The following is a 20178-nucleotide window of genomic DNA, read 5'->3' on the forward strand; positions in this document are numbered from 1 at the left end:
TGGTGAAGTATGTGCCGTTCCTTCTCTCTGTTGTTTCTATTTCTTTGCTTTTAATGATGTATATTGAAATGAAGTTTAAAAATCCTCTATTTAAAATTGAAATTGTTTATTGTGTGTGTAATGAGAGGTTTCTGTTGTTAATGAATCCTTCGAACCTAAAACGAAAGTAAAATTTTTGGCCAAACAAGGTCTCTGGACTTCCCTGGTGGCTCAGTGGTAAAGAATCCGCCCACCAGAGCAGGAGACACGTGTGATCTGGGAGGATCCCACGTGCTGTGAAGCAACTGAGGCTGTGTGCTGCGACTAGGGAGCCTGGGAACTGCAGCTACTGAGCCCACGCCTGTAGAGCCTGTTACTCTGCAACAAGAGAAGCCCCTGAAAGCCTCCACCTCGCCACTAGAGAAGAGCCCACGTGCAGCGGCGAAGACCTAGCACAGCCAAAGAAATATATAAATAAACTTATTTAAAAAAAAAAAACCCAACACAAAACAAACAAACGAAAAAGGCTCTTGAGGATATGTCCCTCAGAGCACACAGAGGTGCCTGGCCTAAGCCAGCAAGAGCTACCATCATCCCAGGCTCACCCTACAAGGCGAGAGGCACACTCTTCGAGAGCTGCCCCCACCCGCCTTCCTGGCTACCAGGCTGATAGCTAAGTTTAAAGCCCAGCATGACCCAGCTGGGGCCAGCTGGACCTGCTGAGGGAGGAGAGAGTACGTCCAAGGAGCAAGGAGTGGCAGGAATTCTCTAGGAATTCTAGCAGAAGCTGGGCGGGCATTTGTGGGTGGGATTTGGGGGAATAAGCAAGACCACACTGACCTGGGGGCACTTTCTCAGGATGTGGGATTCAACAGCCTGGCAAGGACCCCAGAGAACAGGGCAAATTCACTGCTGGGGGACATGGAATTTCCCAGTGTGGGACTGGGATGGACATGCTGACGCCACAGTGAACCCCTGGTCTGAGGGACACAGCTGAGTGGAGTCCTCCGAGACTGCCGGCACCTGCTAAAACAGTAAATCAAAACTGATACTGCACCTGAGGTCAGAGTCATCACAAAGCCCTGAAGGTCACGCGGTGGAGGTTCCCTATCTTTTCACCCTTTAATTCTTCAACCTGGCCCCACTGGACGCTAGAGGAGGACTGCTGGCCCCTCCCAGGCTCATCAAGCAGCAGCCGGACTGCAGCTCCGATGCCCTCCGTGCCAGCTCCGTGGCAACACTCTTGAAGGCCTCTGTGTGGCGCTGTGTCCCCAACAGGAAGATGACAAGGGATGAAAAACAGGAGTGGCCCAATGACCCCATGGGGGGATTCTGTGCTTGCCATCCCCGCCACTCTGCGCTCTGCAGGGCACACTTGGACTCCTCATGTTCTGGGCCAGCAGGCAAGGAGTGGCATCTTGGAAGGCGTAACTGGCCCCGACCAGCGGGAGGAGATCAGGCTGCTGTCACCCATGTGGCACGGAGGACTCTGTGGAGGACATGGGTGACTGCCTGGGTCTCCTCTGCCTTAGATATGAGTGAACACATGCAGCAGCCCTGGCTTGCCGAGGGTGTGATTATCAAGGGCTCAGACGCCTCAGGACTGAAGGCAGGGGACAGCTGAGAGAAAGGATTTAGAAGCGTTATGGGAAGGAGGGGATGAGCACGGGTGTGGGTCTAAAATTTACTGGAGCAACGAGGGCTACACTCTCAGGAAGAGACCCCCGAATCACAGAGGTGCAGGCCCCTGTGGTGCCAGGGTCACCTGTGGTGGCTTGTGGACACGCATGGCTTAGACCTCCGCCCTGGGCAGCCCCTCTGGATCCACCTCAGCTTTTGTGCTGTGCCCACACTTCCCCAGGCTGCTCCCACCAATGGCTGGACGTGATGGGGTCCTAGTGCAGCTGGTCCCTGTGGAACGGGAGGCTCCTCTCATTGCAGCTGTGGCTCGAGGTCTCTCTGTGGCCTGCCCAGAGCTTCTGCAGAGTGTGTAGTCACTCAAGACTCTTCCCACGCAGGCTTCCTTCCTCCCCCATCTCCCCATCCACTCCTCCTCCAATTTTGGTCCTTCACCCGGGTCCCTCCCCCCATGACTCTGTGTCTGATCCCATCTTGGTGTCTCCTTCCTGGGGAAAGGAAGGAGACAAACCAACACCAAAGCTTTGGAACTCCATCCCTCCCCAGGTCGTTGCATCCAGTCTTCTGCTTCTAGTCTGGGCTGTCTATCCTCCCAAGACTGAGGAGCTGGGAGCCCCTCTCCCTAAAGGTGAGGCAGCACTCCCTCCTCCCACTTCTTCTAGGCATCTACCTTGGAGCCTCTGGAAGTCCTCCCCAAGATCTAGCCCCAAGCCAGCCAGCCTTTCAAGTGGTACCTGCTGTCTGAGTGGACTCCTAGCCCAGAAACCTCGATAGAAATTGAGAGATGCGTCACACCCTTGCTGAATGCCCTTGAGTGTGTGGGCAGCATGGGACCTGGCCCACCCAGGCTGGGGCCAGTAGGCTTGGAAGGGGGAGTCTCTACTTGTTGGTCCCTGGGGCCCCCTGCAGGCTTCCCTCCAGAGCCCTGCCTCAGTGAACGGTGCATGCTCTCTTCTTGGCTCCCTCTCACTACTTGTTGGGAAGGAGAATTGATGACAACGTCAATAATGTGACTTGTATACAAGCTGCACCGCCAACAAACCCGAGTGCTGGGAATAAATCCTCTCCAGGCCCCGTAATTGCTCTGTAAGCCGAAAGGAATTACACCAGTCTTGGCAACACCGGCGCCTCCCTGGGATGCTGGAGGTGACCTCCGTGTACCACCCCACAGGCCGTTCTCACAAGTGTCCAGCCACCCTGGTGCCCTCATCTCACGGCCTCTGTGTCCAAGACTCAGAGTGCGCCCATCAGCTAACCCTTCCTGCCCATGGCTGGGGGAAGAAAAGTGGCTCACTCTGCTCTTCCTCCCAAGTGGTCTTGAGTCCTGAAGCCTCCAACTCATTTGAGCCTTCTGTCAATCCACCATGAGCAGAGCCTGGGGAGGGAAGGCTGTTGGGGAGGGTACAGTGTTGGAGCCACGTGCTTAGTCTGGGGTTTGTATGAGAGGAGAGACAGAGAGGAGGGGGCTGCCCTCAAGCTGGAGCTGCCAGGTCTGGCCCTCAGGGAGGGCTGCGCCTGCCAGGCTGAGGGGGCAGCAGTCAGAGAGTGGGGCCCAGACGTCGTTAGCGGGGATTAGGGCCAGATGCAGCTGTCCCATTACATCACAGCCATTTTTACGCCGAGCCTGGGCCCACTCTTCAGGACAGCCCGCAGAAGTCTTCCATGACTTTACAAATCGCTCCCTTCCATCATCTTCCCTCGCTCCCAGGCCTCAGGCCCCACTACCCGCCCCATCCCTGCCTTTTTCTCCTCTCCGCCCCCGTTCTCCTTCCACCGGGGGCTCAGATGAGGTTGCTGACTCCTGACTCAGGGCCACACTGAGGGAGGAGAAGGCTGATTTGGAGAATCCTGAGCAGGGCATGGCTTTCTCTCTTCTGGAAACATTGGCGTCTCCGCATACCCTCCTTCCTTACCCACTTTCAGACCTAGAGATACTGCGCTTCCTCATTGTCCTGAGGCAGGGGCAGGCGAAATGACATGCTCCAGGTGGGAGATTCCACCCTGCCCGGGGCTGGTTACGTGGCCCAAAGTGACATCTGACTCAGGACTCTAAAGCCAAGCTCTAGGGGCGGGCTGCCTTGCAGCTCTCAAGGCCTCTGGAGCCGACAGGCAGCCAGGCGGCAGAGCTGGGCATTCAGCTGCATGCAGGAAGCCCATGGCTGCAGATGCCCTGTATGAGCTTGTGGCCACCCTTCAAACCTCTTCAGGTAAACCCCCCACAAGTCTGGCCATCACCGTGACTGCTGTGTGGGAGGACCTGGACTTGGGAGCCAGGGGACCAAGGGCTTGAATGATCCTCTCCACTGTTACTTGTTGGATGATCTTGGGCAAGCCCCTTTATTTCACTGAGCCTCAGTTTCCTCATCTATAAAATGGGGGCAAGAATAAGACTTATCACGCTGATTGCTGTGAGGGTTAAATAGAGCTGTGTTTGAAAAGTCTCAGCAAAGTGCCTGGCACACAGTCGTGTTCATCACTGTCCCTAGGCCCCCTTGTTGGAACTGGCAGGGCCAGGCAGTGCAGCCTGGACATGGGAGTGTGGGCACCCTCACGTGGGAAGAGGTTGTCCAGCCACAGTCTAAGGAACGGACTTTGCGTCCACTGTGAGTTTTAGCTTACTTGGAAGCCTCTAGATTGACTGAGGAATGACAAATGGCTGTGGTCTTCTTACCCCCTGCATGGAATTGGAAGGTGGGGGCCGGGTTGGTCCTCTGGGCTGAGCACCTGGGATAGGAACGCTGCCTCCCAGGGGCAAGGTTTGGCATCTTGAGATGCATTCTCTTTGGCCCTTCCAGCCGAGAGGGAGCGTGGTGAGGCTGTGGAGACAAAGGCCTGGCTCTCCCCCCAGTGCCAGGCGAGGGTGTGTTATCTTTGGGCCCAGGCTGTCTGCCCCGGGTCTGTGGGCTGGCACTGTAACGGGTACCACCCCAGCCCCCAAGTCTGCTGAAAGGAGTGGGCTCTGGGCAGAGGTGGCAGGCATTCAAGTGGATGCTGGCCCTTGGAGCGGCTCGGAGCAGGGCCAGGAGGAGGGGCTGCGGCTGGCTTTCTGGTGGTCACTGGCAGGTCCAGGGACTGGGGTGCAGGGTACAGAGCTGGGGGGCGGGCAGGGCTGTGGGAGGGAGAGCTGAGCACCAGGCTGGGCTGTGTCCTCACTGGAGGCGCCACCCTCCTGCCCTGGTCCACAGTGTCCAGCACCCGCTTTGCCCTGAGTGCCTGCGGGGGTGTAACTGTGAGGGACCTCCTCTGTCCCCCTTCTGTCTCAGGCAGCTGGGCTCGTGGCCGGGCTGGGTGGAGCTGGCCTGGGATCAGCATCCTCAAGGCTCAGGGGTCCTTACCAAGGGGTGGTAGGAGGGGGAGGCCCCCAGATCGTAGTAGGGGGGCTGTGGGGGCAGCTTTTGCGGTTCATCCTCTTCCTGCTGTAGCTGCTGCTTCTCCAGCTCTAGGCCAAGAATCTGGAAGAGAAGGCAGGTGAGTGGCTGCACAGACTCTAGCACGGCCCTGTGCCAGGCGGCCCTCTTGGCCCCTAGTGGGTTGTAGATTCTTCCCTAGGTTCCCATGCTCCCCCGTCCTGTATTCAGCACTTTGGTAGCATCCGGGAGGCATGAGGGCAGCCTGAGCCTTTTGCTTTGTGGGCTCCCTGTGGCCAGCCATGGGCCAGGCATCAGTTTAAAAAAAAAAAAACAACTAAATTTTATATTGAAATATAACCAATTAAAAATGTTGTGATAGTTTCAGGTGGACAGCAAAGGGACTCAGCCGTAGCATCAATGGATTTTTTAATGAATGATCTGAGAGGTGGAGAAAGAGGTTCCCCTGGAAAGCAGGGGTGTTGGGTAGGAAAAGCCCTGGCTTCTTACTTCTCATGGTGGGAGAGAGGAAGGCCCCAACCATGGTCTCTACCTGAACCTGGCCTTGTGGGAACTGGCCAGGGCTAGTGGTGTGCTGGGGACCGTTCAGGAGTTCGGGGAGTTGGGAGGGCTCTGCCTTCAGGTTGGGCCCGCTCCCTGAGGTCCATCTCCCATTTGTTCTCCCCGCCCCCTCACTGTAGGGACCCATGCCCACCTGGATGTTCTCAAGTGCAAGGTGGCTCTGCCTGCTGGGAGAAGGTTCTGGCTCCTGGGAGAGAGGCAGGGCAGTCCTGGGGGGCACAGAATGAGGCTCACATGAGGTCTCTGTCCCAGTCAGGCCCCCTGGCCGTTACTGGTCCCTGAGCCCCACTCACAAGGGTGGCCTGGGCTCTGCTCCCAGGTGGCCTCCTGAGTAGCCAGAGCATGGTGGAGTGGAGGCTGAGAGAGACCCTCCATCTTCCCAGGTGTCTCTGCCCCCAGCCCAGCCCAGTCCAGCCTAGGCTAGCCCTCCCTCCAGCCTGGGCCTAGGAACCAAGTAAGTCTCAGGTGCCCTGGCTTGAAGGACAGTGGGAAATTCACACGGGCCCTCAACTGGGAGCCAGGAAGCAAGGGGCCTGATCAGGTGCAAAGCCTCTGGGGGCATCATAAGTCTTAGTCATCACAATAAAGAATATTTCAATGTAACATTTAAAAAATCAAAAAGAATGCAAAAATCCATGATGAACAATATATCAACATTTTAAGTAAAGACAAGATCAGTAAGAGGGCTATGCCAAGCCATATAAGAGCCTGAGGCAAAAAGAAAAATCAGTAATACTGAGCTTGTCTTTAAAGTGTTGATATTTTGTTCATTGTAGATTTGGGGCATTCATTTTGATTTTTAAGAACATTGCATTGAAAATTATTTCTCATGATGATGCAGGTTTTTGGTGCCTCATTGAACTTGATATCAGAGGCAAGGACCCCACTCAGTTCACCCTGGTCCAGGTCACGAGAAGGTGAACTTGTATGTTGTATTTCGCCTCTATGCCTCAGTTTCCTCGCTGTAAATGGTGGATTATAATCACATACGAACTTCTCAGAGTTGCTGAGAGGATAAAATGCATCTTTGTAACCCAGCGTAAATGTTGGGTGGTGCCTGCCCATAGCCAGCCCTCTAAAGGCTTAGCTCCACTGCAGGAGGGTTAGGGCCCCTCTCAGCTCACAGGTGACAGTGATGTGCTTAGTCGCTCAGTCGTGTCTCACTCTTTGCGACCCCCTGGACTGTAGCCACCAGGCTCCTCTGTCCATGGGGATTCTCCAGGCAAGAATACTGGAGTGGGTTGCCATGCCCTCTTTCAGGGGATCTTCCCAACCCAGGGATCGAACCCAGGTCTCCTGCACTGCAGGCGGAGTCTTTACCGTTTGAACCACAAGGGAAGTCAGGAGGAGGGAATGAGGCCTTGCGGCGGGTCAGTGAGGTAGCCCTGAGCCCCTTACAAGGGCAGGGGCTTCAGCAGCAGCCTGTGCGGGTGGGGAGCATGAAGGGGCAGTGTTGGGTGGGCAGAGGATGGGCTTGTCCACACTCACCCGCCCCCATCCATCTCCAGCCGGTTCTTCTGCTGCCAGTGATACAGAAAGACAGTGGAAGCCACACTGAGGATGAGGGCCACGGCCACGGCACACCCCAGGAGCCTCGCCATAATTCCTGGGCCCCCCCGGGGGAGGGGCTTTTCTGGAACCAAGAGACCAAAGTGGAGAATGAGAGAGTGGGGCACAGAGAGACAGAGCAAGAAGAGGGGGAGAGAAAGAAAACTACTAGAGGCAGAGAGGCGGGCAAGAAGCAACAGCATCGGAGCCAGAGGCAGTGTCCCGCCCTGACCGCTCTCCTCAGCGTCTCCCCTCCCCATCATGCTCGAGTTCCAGGAGGGGCTGTCCCAGTTAGGGCAGGACAGACCTCATGTCTGGCTCTCAAAGGCCCTAGAATTCCAGCTCTTCTCTGATCTTGGGATCTGGGGCAGGGAGGTAGGAATAGGGGCGGGGAACATAGAGAGGGCAAAGGGGTGCTCAGAGGTGGGGGTCCTCACCCCTCCTTCCATCTCTGGCCCTGCTGGGAAGATCCCTGTTGAGGAGTTTAATTTCCTTCCCCTTCCTACCCAATTAAACAAGCAAATAAACTAATTGGTGCTCTGCCCTCCCAGCTCTGGAGAAAGCATGAGGATTCAGAGAGGGAAGATGGGAGCTTGAGGTTGATGGGGATCCTCAGGGGAAATCTAGTCTGTCCGGTACTGAGGTGAAAAACCCACAGGGCCGGGGTCAAAGGTGAGGGGGATTAAGCCGCCCACTGTCTGGACCTACATGGCCATTGCCCAGGGAGCGCTGGTCCCATGGGTAGGAAGTAGGGTTGGGGCAGGCTGCAGTCCCTCTCAACTTGCTCTGTGATGACCTGGGCAAGTGACCCAGCCTCTCTGAGCCTCAGAAAGAGAAGGGCCTGGGAGGTTGTGAAGGTCTATTGAAGGATTTCTCAGCCTGAGCAGGGGCCACTGTGGTCCCTAAAGACGAGGACACCGTGAAGCTGTTGGGACTAAGCCCAGGGCCAGGGGCACGTGCTGCTTTCTGGCTGGCCCTGCTGGCTCAGGCTTGGTGTGGGAAGCCAATCACAGTGCCAGGCCTTTCTCTTCCTTCCCTCTGCTGGGCTCCATTTCTCACCTCTGACCCTCCCAACGCCTAGAGAGGAAGGGACTAAGGAGAAAATCACACACACTTCCTTCCTTCCTCCCCGCACCATCCTATATGTAATTAAACAGGAGAGCACCTGAATAGAGATGCTAAATTGCAGTTTGCAATAAACATCATGGAGCCAATTAATTCCCTGAAGCGGGATTGACAAGCACCTGCCTCTCTGTCTCTCTGCTCCATCCCAATGCCCTGAAGGAGGAGGTGTCTGGCAGAGCCCTTGGTACCAGATTGGCTCCCAGTGAATCTGCAGCCCCTCTGGCCGGGCTCCTGAAAGTAATTGGAAGGCAGACACTTTGCAGAAGCTCTGGTGCAGCATCCGTCCATCCACAGCTGGTGGGCTGTGGTCCTGTTGGGAGGGCAGCGTCTGCCTCTGTGTGTGTATTACAGGGACTTGGGAGCCCCAGACTCCTCCACGGACCCTTAAGTTCCCCCAGCACTGTCTCTCCTCTCCTTTCTTGGACTCTCGGGCTGGGGCATTGCAATCCATTAAACAAACCTTATCTCCTTTCCTCTTAGCTTTAGCTTCTTAGCACTCACCATCATCTCCTCCCTGGTCCCTCTTCTTTATCCTCAAGCCTTCCTGCCTTCACTCCTGCACCTTCTGGCTGTGTGTCTCTTTTGGTTTAGCAAGCATTTGTTGAGCATCTACTGTGTTCCCAAGCACTATTCTGACCCTGGGCAACAGAGGTGTGAAAGTGAAGATACCCTGCCTGGCTCACCAAGTTCAGGTTTTTACCCCTGCCACAGTCAGCTCAGCTGGGTGGACCAGGCCTGTGTGGGATCCAGGCTGGAGGGAGAGACAGCTTCATGTCAGCCCTGGCCTCACTCCCTGCTTCCCAGTTCCCTCTCCCAGGGCCTCTCACCCAACACCTTCTCAGTGACTCTGGGGCCACTTGAGCAAGGGAGGCAGCTGTCCTTCTAAGGGGCCTTATAACATGCTGACAGAGCAAACAATAGCACAGGCAAATGAGTTTGTAAAGGCACTAAAGGCGGTTATTACAGAAATTAAGGGCCTAAAAGAGTGGGACGCTGCAGAGAGGGCCTCAAGGGTACCAGGGCCAGAGTGGAAAACTCTGACTTTGTCTCTTCAAATTGCCCTCTGTCCATGTCCCACTCTCTGAAAATATAAGTGCAAGTTCTCTTTGAGCCCCTGGGCCCTGCCTGCTTTACCTGGAGGGCATCACCCTGGAAGGAGAAATAATAGTGGAGGGAAAATGAGAGATGGGGATGGGAAAAGGAGTAGGCAAAGAGGAGGATCGACCTGAAGTCTCCGGCATGCCAGGCGCTGCCCGGTGCCTTGGCTGACTTGGGGTTGATCTGATCCTCACATTAAGCCTGCAAAATTAGATCATGCTGTTCCCAGTGAGCAAAATGAGGCTCAGAGAGGTTAAGTGCTTCTCCCAAGGTCACCCAGCCAGTCAGTGGCAGATTGGGCACTGGAACCTGCATCTGTGTAACGTTACCTGATCGGTCCACGGGGTCTTCCCAGCCATCCTAGTCCCTCACACACATGGAGCCGCCATCCCCTCTCCCTCACCAGACACCCTGTACCCCCTTGCCCCCAATTGCTTTGTCTCTGGGACTCCTCCCCTTGACAGCTGGGAGGTGGGGTCCTGGTGCTGGCCCCAGCTGGAGCCCTGGCACTGTGCCCCCAGACACTCTCTGGTTACACTGGGACAAGCATTCCCCTAGCCCCGGCCCCCAGCTCCACAGGCTTTAGGGCAGGACCATCACCTGCAAACAAGCGGGCTGGCCAGGGCTGGAGCTTAGAGGCTGGGAGAGTTGGGAATCAGGGTGTGAGGGAGGGGGACGAGGGGCCTCCAGAGAGCATCTCCTGTGAGCCAGGCTGGGTGCTGGACCGAGGTTGGTCGTATAGGCTTTATTCTACTGAGAAGGCTCAGAGAGGTTAAGTCAGTTGTCCAGAGTCCCACAGCTAGGAACTTAAGAGCTGAAATTGGATCCAAGTCGACTTCTGAAGTCTTTTCCTCCTGTGTCAGCACCACGATCTGAGTCACCATTTTCTTGGGCTTCAAAATCACTGCAGATGGTGACTGCAGCCATGAAATTAAAAGATGCTTGCTCCTTTGAAGAAAAGCTATGACAAACCCAGATAGCGTATTAAAAACCAGTGATATCACTTTGGTGACAAAGGTCTGTATAATCAAAGCTATGTTTTTTCCAGTAGTCATATATGGATGTGAGAGTTGGACCATAGAGAAGGCTGAATGCTGAAGAATTGATGCTTTTGAATTGTGGTACTGTAGAAGATTCTTGAGAGTCCCTTGGACAGCAAGGAGATAAAATCAGTCAATCCTAAAGGAAATCAGTCCTGAATATTCATTGGAAGGACTGATGCTGAAGTTGAAGTTCCAACACTTGGGCCACCTGATGAGAAGAGCCTGTTCATTGGAAAAGACCCTGATGCTGGGAAAGATTGAGGGTAGGACAAGAAGGAGGCAACAGAAGATGAGATGGTTGGACGACATCACCAACTCAATGGATATGGATTTGCAAACTCCGGGAGATAGTGAAAAACAGGGGAGCCTGGTATGCTGCAGTCCGTGGGGTCACAAAGAGTTGGACACAAATTAGCAACTAAACAACAACAACTGTGTCAGCAAGGCCTGGTCAGTGTATCCCAGAACCTCCCCGCCCCAGGCAGAGTCAGCATCTATCCCGGCTCATGCCCCAAGGATGCCACCAACCAACGCCTCCTTACCTGTCTCTGGGGTTACACCAGGGGCATCCCCTAAGCCTTAATGTGCTCGCCTGTCATTCCTGGTTCTTGGGTCTCAGACTGGGAAACTGAAATCCCCAGCCTGGAGATAAACACAGACCTAGGTTTAGCCAAGGGGCCTGCAGGCCAAAGGCAGACCAGGACTTGGTTCTTCTTGGAACCACATCTGCCTGCTGCACTGAGGCCCCACTGTGGGGGGTGGGAGGGGCTTTGGATCCCACCCAAGTGTCCAACAGTCTCAGTCTGCTTCTCCCTGCACCCCCTTTTCAGTCAGGCCCCAGTGGGCCTGAGCCCCAGCCTTTGCATGGTGGTGGAAAGTGGACCCAGACATCTGCTTCACAGGATGCACTTGTCTGCCCGTTGCCCTTCGCTCAGTTCCATAAACACATCCTGACACCTTCTATATGCCATGTGCCTGCCCCCTGGCTAATGGGGTAATCAGACCTGTACACAAATAAACACTCTATTTTATGATTCATTCCTCAAGAGAAGTCTGTCCAAGGTCCAGGGCAGGTATAGGGAAGAGAATGATTAGCTCTGGGAATTCATGGCTTCATAATTGAGGGACCTTCTGAATAGGGTTTTGAAAGCTCAATAGGAGCTCTCCAGGAGAATAAAGGCAGAAGGACAAGGTAGGCAGGATATGCAGTGTTGCAGGGACATATATATCAGAAGTGAGATATATAAAGGAAATTCCAAGCATTGGCTATGGCTTGGAAATGGGGTGCAAGAGGGGATAGACAGGGCATGAGTCTGGGGAGAGGTACATAGCAGGCGGACCTGGCTCAGAGGTCCACCCTCTCTCCTGCTGCCCCTGCCTGTGGACAGAGACACTGCTTTATCAGGAGCTGGACTGACCTGGGCCCTCCTGTGGGCTGCCCTTCCAGGACTCTTCAGAGGGCACTTGGCCACCCTGCCCACGAAGCTGTCCTGGGTCTGGCTGCCTTCTGCTTGCCTCTGTGGCACAGGCAGAACAGGTGTTTCTGGGGGACCAGGAGCTCAGAGGAAGTGGGTGTCTGGATTGGTGTGGATGCTAGCATGTAGGAATGACTGGGGGCGGGGCTGATTACAGCGCTGAGGGCCCGCCCACAGGGTCAGAGTACCCCTGGCCCTTTCTCCAGTCCAGGGCTGCTGGAGTGGCTTCTTCCTGTTGGCCAGAAACGAGTGCCAGAACTCTGTGTTCAGCTTGCTCTAGCTCTGTCTCCCTGTCTCTCTCATTTCAATGCTTTTTTCCCAGGACCCCAGGCTGAGCGGCTGCTCTACCATCACCCAGGGGGGTCGTGGGAATATACTCTCTCCTTGCCAAGGAGGGGGGACACATCCAGTCTACCCCCTGACTCGATCCTTACAGAAGAGAACCCTTTCAGGTGCTTGCTTGTGACCCAGGTGGTGAGGAAGTCCACTCAGAGGCCTGGAACTGAGAGAGTTACAGAGCCCTCTACTCTTACAGAGCCCCATACAGCCAGCATGACCACCTGGTCATCATGACTTGAACTCAGCCAGGCCTCCGCCTTCTCCTTGCCTTGGGCTACAGATCTAGGAGGCTGACCTTAGGAGTTGGAGCTGCTAGGAGACCTGCCTGCCTCTTCCCTGGGTAGGCTCCTGATTTCTCCCTCTGCCCTGGGCTTGGATTGTACTTCATCTTTCCCTCTGCCCTGGTGTGTTGGTATTAGAGAAAAAGTCTTTTATATTTGCCCACAGAATTTGCTGTGGTTTTGCACTCAAGTGAAGATCAGTTTGCAATCACTTTCTTTAGCGCCTCTGGGTGGAGGCTGGGGGCTCTGAGCTCTGCAACCCCATCCTCTTTTATCCCTTGCGTCTGACTCCCATGCTGTTTGGAGCACACATGAATTATGAAAAGTGTTTGGCACAGTGTCTGGCACATAGTCAATATGTAATAAATGGCTGCTATTTTGTTATGAGCTACTCAATAAATGCATATTGATTATAATGATGTTGATGATGTTGGTGATAATGAGGATGGTGGTGATGATGGTGGTGATGATGGTGGTGATGATGTGGATGGTGGTGATGGTGAGGATGGTGGTGATGAGGACAGTGATGATGATATTGGTGCTTCTCCCCTCCCTGGAGTCCTGGCTTCTTCCCTAAGCTAGCATGCTGGGCCAGATTACACTTGTGGCCACCTCAGTAAGTTATCATATATAATATGGAAGTGAAAGTGTTAGCCACTCAGTTGTGTCCAGCTCTTTGTGACCCCATGGACTGTAACCAGCCAGGCTCCTCTGTCCATGGGATTCTCCAGGCAAGAATACTGGAGTGGGTTGCCATTTCCTTCTCCAGGGGATCTTCCCAACCCAGGGATTGAACCTGGGTCTCCCACATTGCAGGTAGATTCTTTATCATCTGAGCCACCAGGGAAGCATATCTTACATATGCTTTTACTTAAATTACCTCTTTTGATGCCTTTGCCTCTGTTGACAGATGGCTAACTGGAGGCTCAGAGAAGTTTAATAAAATGCCCAAGTTCACACCTCTCACAGACAGTGAAAGTGAGGTAGGCACCCAGGGGTCCAGGTCCTCAGCACAGAGCTCTGAGTGGCCTTGATGAGGGTCTTCTACAGAGGAAGACACGCCAGCCCTCTCTTGAGTTTGTCACTTACATAGCTGTAGAATCTTGGGCAAGTCATTCAAATTCTCTGAGCCTCAGTGTTCTCATCTCTAAAATGAGACTCACAACAGGGTTGTTAGGGACAGATGAGCTAATTCATGTCAGAGTCCTCAGCAGAAGGCCTGTGCCCATTCAGTGCTTAATAAGCATTGGTTCAAGGAAGGCAGGGGGTGTGTCTGCTCCTTGGGCAGCTCCCAGGCAGCTGAGGCTGGGAACCCTGATTTAATCCTGCCTGTGGCCTCTCTCTTCCTTACCTTTAACTTTCCTTAGTCCCTTGTTGGTCATGATCTGTAAATTCTACTTGTCTAGGTCTGTGAGGACCTTAGGACATTGTGTGTGTGTGTGTGTGTGTATGTTTGTACATATGTGGGTGTGCACATGTGTGTGCACGTGTGTGTGTATATGTATGGGTATATGTGTGTATATATATCAACATATGTGTCTGTGTGTGAGAGAGACTTGACACTCCTTGGGGAGGGTTGAGGACAGTCACTTCCCACGTTGCACACAGGTTTCCTGCCATCTGAAACATTCTCAGTGTCTGCATGCTCCCAGCCCCTCCCACCCAGCCCTGCACACCTTGAGTTTTCATTAGGAGTAGAAAGGAGCGGGGCGGGGGCGGGGGAAGGTGGGGGGCAGCTAACTTTCCCAGGAGCCCACCCCTCACCACAGGGTTTTCTCCTGAAGCCCCCTCCAAAGTCAGGCCCAGCTGGAGAGAGTTACTGGGATTTCACACACATTCCTGTGGGGAGAGGGACTATCTCCTTGTTGGGGACCCTGACAGGCAGGGAGCTGACCCCCAGCCCTCGCAGAGGGAGGAAGATGAGCACGGCTATTGCCCAGCCAGGTGGGGAGGGCTGAGGGGCACAGGGAAGCAATTTGTCTGTCACACACACTTTATGGGGACACTCCCTCCCAACTCCCTGGTGCCTTCTCCCCTCACCCACCAGCTCCTAACTCCTCCCTCCCTCCCCTTCTCACAAAGGGCTGCTTTGAAAGAGAAAGAAGGGCCACGTCTGAGAAGGCTGACCGTGCAGTAGGGAAAATAGTGGCCTGGATGCTCCAATGTTTCTAATGCTGTTCTGAGCCTCAGTTTTTTCCTCTGTGAAATGGGGAAATGGTGGAAACACACGAGATAGCGCACATGGAACTCCTGGAGTGGAGCGACCCGTACGAATCTAGTGTTGTAGCATCAGTGGTGTCCTCAGTCTTCCAGCTCTGAAGCACAATGTTGGTTCTCTCCTTTGTCTGGATGGCACTGGAGGGACCGGCTGCCTGAGGTGAGCTCCGGATTCTTCCAGCCCCAGTAGATCCTCGTCCATCATCCCCTGACTGCTGCCCTCTGAAGCCCCAGTCCAGCGTCCAGCAGCAGGAGAGCTGGGTAGAGTAAGGCCACCCCCCCACCAGGCTTTGTTCGCAGGGAAACCAAACCTCACTGGCTTGGGGTTGGGGTCACCTGAGGTCTCAGCCAGGCTCCCCAGCCACCTGACTTCCTGCACTGATGGAGCCTCTGTTGTTCGTTCAGGTGAGGGGCGATCCAGTGGGTCAGGGTGGCCCCGAGGGAGCCTCCTCTCTCTTCTAGTCTGCTTGCAGCCCTTACATCTATGGCCTGCCTCCCTGGCTTGGGGTGAGATGGTGCCAGTGACACCATTAAAGCAGCCAAGTCTGACCCTGCCCCACTGTGGCACAGTGATATCAGATCTCTGCATGGAACAGAAAAATGTGAGGTCAAGGGCAGTTGAGACAATCCCTAGGGAACCGGGGGTTGGACTGAAGGCTACAATAGCCTGTGGATTCCAGAGCAGGCTGAGCCACAAGGCATGGTCAGGGTGCCAGAGGTGGGTGGAGCCGCAGCCTGACTGCCCCTCCCCCACCCTAACATACACACTGACCCAGGTCTCAGAGACAGCCTCTTGTCCAAGCCCTTGCTCTGTTTTGGGGACCCATCTCTCCTCCCAGTCTTGGTGGGTGCCCAAAGGGACACTTGCATACGTGCATGCTAAGTCTCTTCAGTCATGGTCAATTCTTTGCCACACCATGGGCTGTAGCCCACCAGGCTCCTCTGTCCATGAGATTCTCCAGGCAAGAATACTGGTGTGGGCTGCCATGCCCTTCTCCAGGGAAAAGGACCCTTATCTGCCTACAAAGCTCAGGACTTCGCCTGCATGATTTGAGGGTTGGCTGGGGAAGGGCTTGCCCCTCCAACCCTTTCAAGTTCTTCCCCTCCTGGTCTCCCTCTTAACATGCTCTGACTCTTTTTGGGGGAGGGGTCCTCACAGCCTAAACCCCCTCCCCAAAGCCTAAATTTCCTGCCACAACAGTCACTACCTATGAAGAAAGACTCCTTCCACTCTATTTCATCTGGGACAAGATGAGCAATTTTCAAAAGGAGTGCTACTAGGAAAATTAGAAGAACAGGAAATATAAAAACACAGGGTGGTCGAGATCATGGAGGACCTACTACTTTTCCTAGTGTAATTTACAATCTAGCCACAGATCTGCCAGAAATCTCTGAAGGTCAGCGCTGCTAGCAGGAGACTTGGGCTGCCCTGGGAGGAAGTGAGGTCTGTCACTGGAGGTATTCTAGCAGGGCCTTGATGCCTCCTCCATGGGGAATGACCTTGAAAGCTCAATACATAATGGTGATCCTTCACTTCGGCCCAGAACTTCATGGTTTACAAAAGGGCTTTCGCTTGCATTTTCGTGTCTTTCATGTGGTCTTAGGAAATAGAGCAAGGATGGACATCACAGCTTTATAGATGAGAAAACTGAGAGGCTGGAGAGAAGTGGCTTTTCCCAAAGTCACAGGGAGGTGGTGACCACATTTGCTGGGATCCACGTTTTGAGCCACCGGGGCAGAGCTGATCTGCCTGTGGTTCCTTCCTGATTTAGCCTCTCAGAGGTTTCTATCCCGCCCACCTGCATCTCCCTCTAGGTAGGACCACATTTGCAGGGTACATAGGAGATAGCTGGAGGTGATTCTGGAGTTCATGGGGACTCAGCAGGGCAAGCAGAAGCATCTCTACAGGGACACCTTAGCCAGATAGACTGGGGGTGCTGGCAGCTGCCAGGTGGGGCTGCAAGGGGAAGGGGACCTGAAAAGGCTAGAATTCTGGAAGCAAAAGAACCAGAAGCTAAGGGGCTATCTCGGTCTCCCTGGGAGTCAGGAGTATTGACGGTCTAGCTGTTTGTCCATCCCGGGCAGGGGCCCTCTCCTTGTGGCAAATCCCCAAAATCAAGTGTGTATTGACAGTAATCCCAGCGCTGTCTGCAGTCATTGAAATCAGGGGATTTAGATATGGAAATTCTTATGCTAAAATGCCATGAAATTCAGTGGTGCTTCTCTGGGTCTCCTCAAGGTGGAAGGCATAATTGCACCTGCTTAGGAGGAGCTCAGGTTCTCAGAGGGTGTGCATTGGGCAGGGGAGAGGATGAGCTCCAGTGCCCTGGGGTTGGGAGTCGTGGTGCTGAAGGCTTTGGAAATCTGGAGGGTGTTGGGATCTGGACACCTCTGCAGAGGGTCGAAGGAGTAAGTGGGTGTGTGCAAAGCTGCTTTTCATGTCTGACTCTGTTTGACCTTATAAACTGTAGCCCACCAGGCTCCTCTGTCCATGGGGCTTCTCCAGGCAAGAATACTGGAGTGGGTTGCCATGCCCTCCTCCAGGGGATCTACTCAACTCAGAGACTGAACCTATATGTCTCCTGCTTTGGCAGGTGGGTTCTTTAGTACTAGCGCCACCTGGGAAGCCAGAGAAGGAGTAGGGTAGCTTAGTTCTGGCAAGGTCTCTGAGTAGCACTATGGGAAGACTCAGAGAGAAGATTTAATTTGTTCACATCTCTCAAGTTGAGGGGAAAACAATCTCGAGAAAAAAAAAATGGTTACACCTGCACTCTGGGTCCTTCTTGGGCGAAATATTGGAAGAAGTCAGACTTGGATGGGGCATGGGCATCTGGGTGGGGGCATGGGGGGCGTGGGTTGGGGGCAGTGTGGGATGGGATTTCCTGTGCATGGGCCACAGGCATCCTAGCACCTGTCCTCGTGATAGGTCTTATTGTCCCCCTTTCATTCCACTTGCTCCAAATCACCAAGCTCTTGAGACAGGCTTGGTGACTGAACCTGGGCCTACATGACTCCCAAACTGGGCCCATCCGCCTATGTTTGCATGACCTAGGCTGGGCTTCAGGAATCCAAAATAACCTCAAAGAGGATCATGTATGTTCCAGCATTTTGTAAATCATAAGCCGGCGTAAAACTATGACCCTGGTGGCGTTTTGTCTCCTCTCTCTATGTATTTATTCGGCTGGGTCAGGTCTTAGTTGTAGCATGTGGAATCTTTCACTGCGGCACGTGGACTCTCCGGCTGTGACTCTCTAGTTGTGGCCTGCAGGCTCAGTAGCTGTGTCACGCAGGCTTCTCTCTAGTTGTGCCTCATGGGCTTAGTTGCCCTGAGGCAGATGGGATCGTGGCTCCCTGACCAGGGATGGAACCCATGTCCCTGCTTTGCAAGGCGGATTCTTAACCACTGGACCACCAGGGAAATCCCGATTTTGTTTCTTATTAAGGGGAGGTTCAGTATAGAGCAAACAGCACTTGACTTGGAGTCAGAAGGCTTAGGTCCAAGTTATGAGTCCACTACCTACCACCTGTGTGACTGTGGGGCAGACATTTGGCCTCTCTGGGCGTCTGGTTAATCATTAGCTAAATGAAGCCACTTGCTTATCTCCCCAGCTGGCTGCAAGGATCCTGAGATGCCAACTTCCTTCCAGCTGCCCAAGGCTCTTGGTCTAGTCTAGTTGATTCTTGCTATAAACATTTATCTGGAGATCCTCCCTATGCTGGATATTCTACAACTTTGCCAGGTCACTTCCATTTTACAATGTTGTCTTTGATACCATCTTTTCTAGGAAATCTTTTCACATGAGCCCTGCCTGCCTCTGATGACTCCATCTGCTACCAAGCATGGTTCCTGCAAGCTTGGTGGACCCCACCTGGGACTCTTGCTGCTTTGTGTACTGAAACCTGTGTCAGGCCCACAATCCCCCCAGAAGTTAGGCTTGTGGACCCCTTCTGTGCTCTGTGGTCAGGACATGGCGCTGCCCTTTAGGAGAGACTGTGGGCAGGATAGTTCAGTGGCCTGTGAGGCCAGACTGACTGGATGTGAAGCCCAGCTCCCCACCAGCAAGTTCTATGACTTTCAGTAACTCTCTTCATTTCCCTGGTAATAATTGTAATAGTAATTCTAAATCTGAGGTAAGGATTTAATACCATAAAGTAATTTAAATAGTGCCTGGCACTCACTGAGTGATAAGTCTTAGCTATTATTAAAAGATCTCCATTCACTTTGTAATTTCCAAAGATTATATAAATGTAAGGAATTCTTACTGTTGTTAACTTTCTGGGACTTAGTATAGCCATTTGTGGGTTGGGGCAAATAATCTTTGAGGTTGCTCTGGTTCTCATGGTCTGTAATTCTCAAGCAGGTAGGTAGATAGATGTCTTGCTTGGAATCAGCACATGTTGTGCTGTAGGGGTAGAGGGATAGGCACATGGCGGGGCACTCCGGGACCCAGGCTCAGGAAGGGAGAGGCTGATCCCTGGGATGTGATGGCAGGAAATGCGCAAGAGGAGGCAACGGGTGTTGGAGGGTGAGCCTTCCCAGGCAGGGAGGCCCTGGACGCCACTGTTCCCCAGCGCCTGCAGGAGGAACAGTCCCAACCAGCCTTGGACTGCAGTTCCCTTGCAATCCTGCGGTGTCTCCTGAAAGATCTGAATATAAGGGACTCACACTTATCATTGATCAAAACTCCAAATCTTCCTAGGGTGAACTTCGTAGGAAAACCCTGGAGATAGAGATAGCAGCTGGTACTCCCTAAGTGTGCTGTCAGAGGAGACACGGGGAGCCCACTCCCACCGTGGTATTCCCAGTGGGGACCCCTTCTCTACTCAGCTCTTGTGGAGGCTTGGATCTCTGCTCTACTAGCAGAGCAGATCTGTCACTTCTCTGCAGAAGAGGGTGGCAGGGGTTATTCTCACCGGTGAGGGGGCTAGTGCCTACACTCCTCCACGTTCCCCCTGCCACAGTGAGCCAGACTCCTTTGGAAGCTGCCCCTGCCCAATACCACCCCAGACACCTGGCCTCAGGATCAGTTACAGTGGATAGAGGCTATGGAATGGGGCACGGTGATTCAGCACTGTTGGGGCTGCTGGGGACCTATCACCCCAGCCTGGCTTTATCTGCAGGGATTGCCCAGGAGAGGCCACCAAGCTCCCATCTCCCCGGCTCCTTGTTCCATGTGTATAAAGTCATGGAGTCAGAGAGGTGAAGGGTGTTGCTCAAGGTCACTCTGTGAGAAGCGGCAGAAAGAGGAAGCAGAACTCAGCCTCCTGGCTCCTAGTCCAGGCATCTTTCTAGCAGGTTCCCTGCCTCCTGCTTGTGGTCCAGCCCTGACCACCTGCACTTCCCTGCCAACCCATTATAGTCATCAGTGAAAAGCCCATCTGGGTGTGGCTCACGGTCCCCTGCCTCCTTTTTGGTGAAACTCCAGGAAATCTGCATTGCTTATGAATCGATTGTGTGGAGCAAAGGAAGGCCTCTCAACTCATTCCACCTGGCATCATCATCATG

The 20178-nt window shown here is 53.8% G+C and overlaps 1 protein-coding gene and 1 long non-coding RNA gene across 3 annotated transcripts; both read right to left on the reverse strand.

Moving 5' to 3' along the window:
- Positions 1–1649: 1649 nt before the first annotated feature.
- On the reverse strand, positions 1650–2993 carry LOC147357591 (uncharacterized). The gene is made up of 2 exons (XR_015141452.1): positions 2912–2993; positions 1650–1958 (listed from the first exon to the last, which is right to left on the reverse strand). It is a non-coding gene; the product is annotated as an uncharacterized LOC147357591 (long non-coding RNA).
- Positions 2994–4024: 1031 nt separating this feature from the next.
- Positions 4025–8233, reverse strand: LOC147357592 (uncharacterized). 2 transcript variants are annotated; one of them, XM_086338297.1, is made up of 5 exons: positions 8154–8233; positions 7035–7179; positions 5680–5755; positions 4953–5069; positions 4025–4449 (listed from the first exon to the last, which is right to left on the reverse strand). In XM_086338297.1, the coding sequence occupies exons 1-5, from the start codon at positions 8230–8232 to the stop codon at positions 4285–4287; spliced, it is 582 nt and encodes a 193-aa protein (XP_086194423.1). In that variant the 5' UTR covers position 8233; the 3' UTR covers positions 4025–4284. The 2 variants fall into 2 exon arrangements, with proteins under 2 accessions (XP_086194423.1, XP_086194422.1); XM_086338296.1 differs by lacking the exon at positions 8154–8233 and having other exon boundaries at positions 7035–7419.
- Between the last annotated feature and the right edge of the window lie 11945 nt (positions 8234–20178).

This window comes from Bos grunniens, chromosome 15, assembly GCF_055505025.1.
Source record: "Bos grunniens cultivar Pamir isolate PY7600 chromosome 15, Bosgru_T2T1.0, whole genome shotgun sequence".
Classification (NCBI taxonomy): Eukaryota; Metazoa; Chordata; class Mammalia; order Artiodactyla; family Bovidae; genus Bos; species Bos grunniens.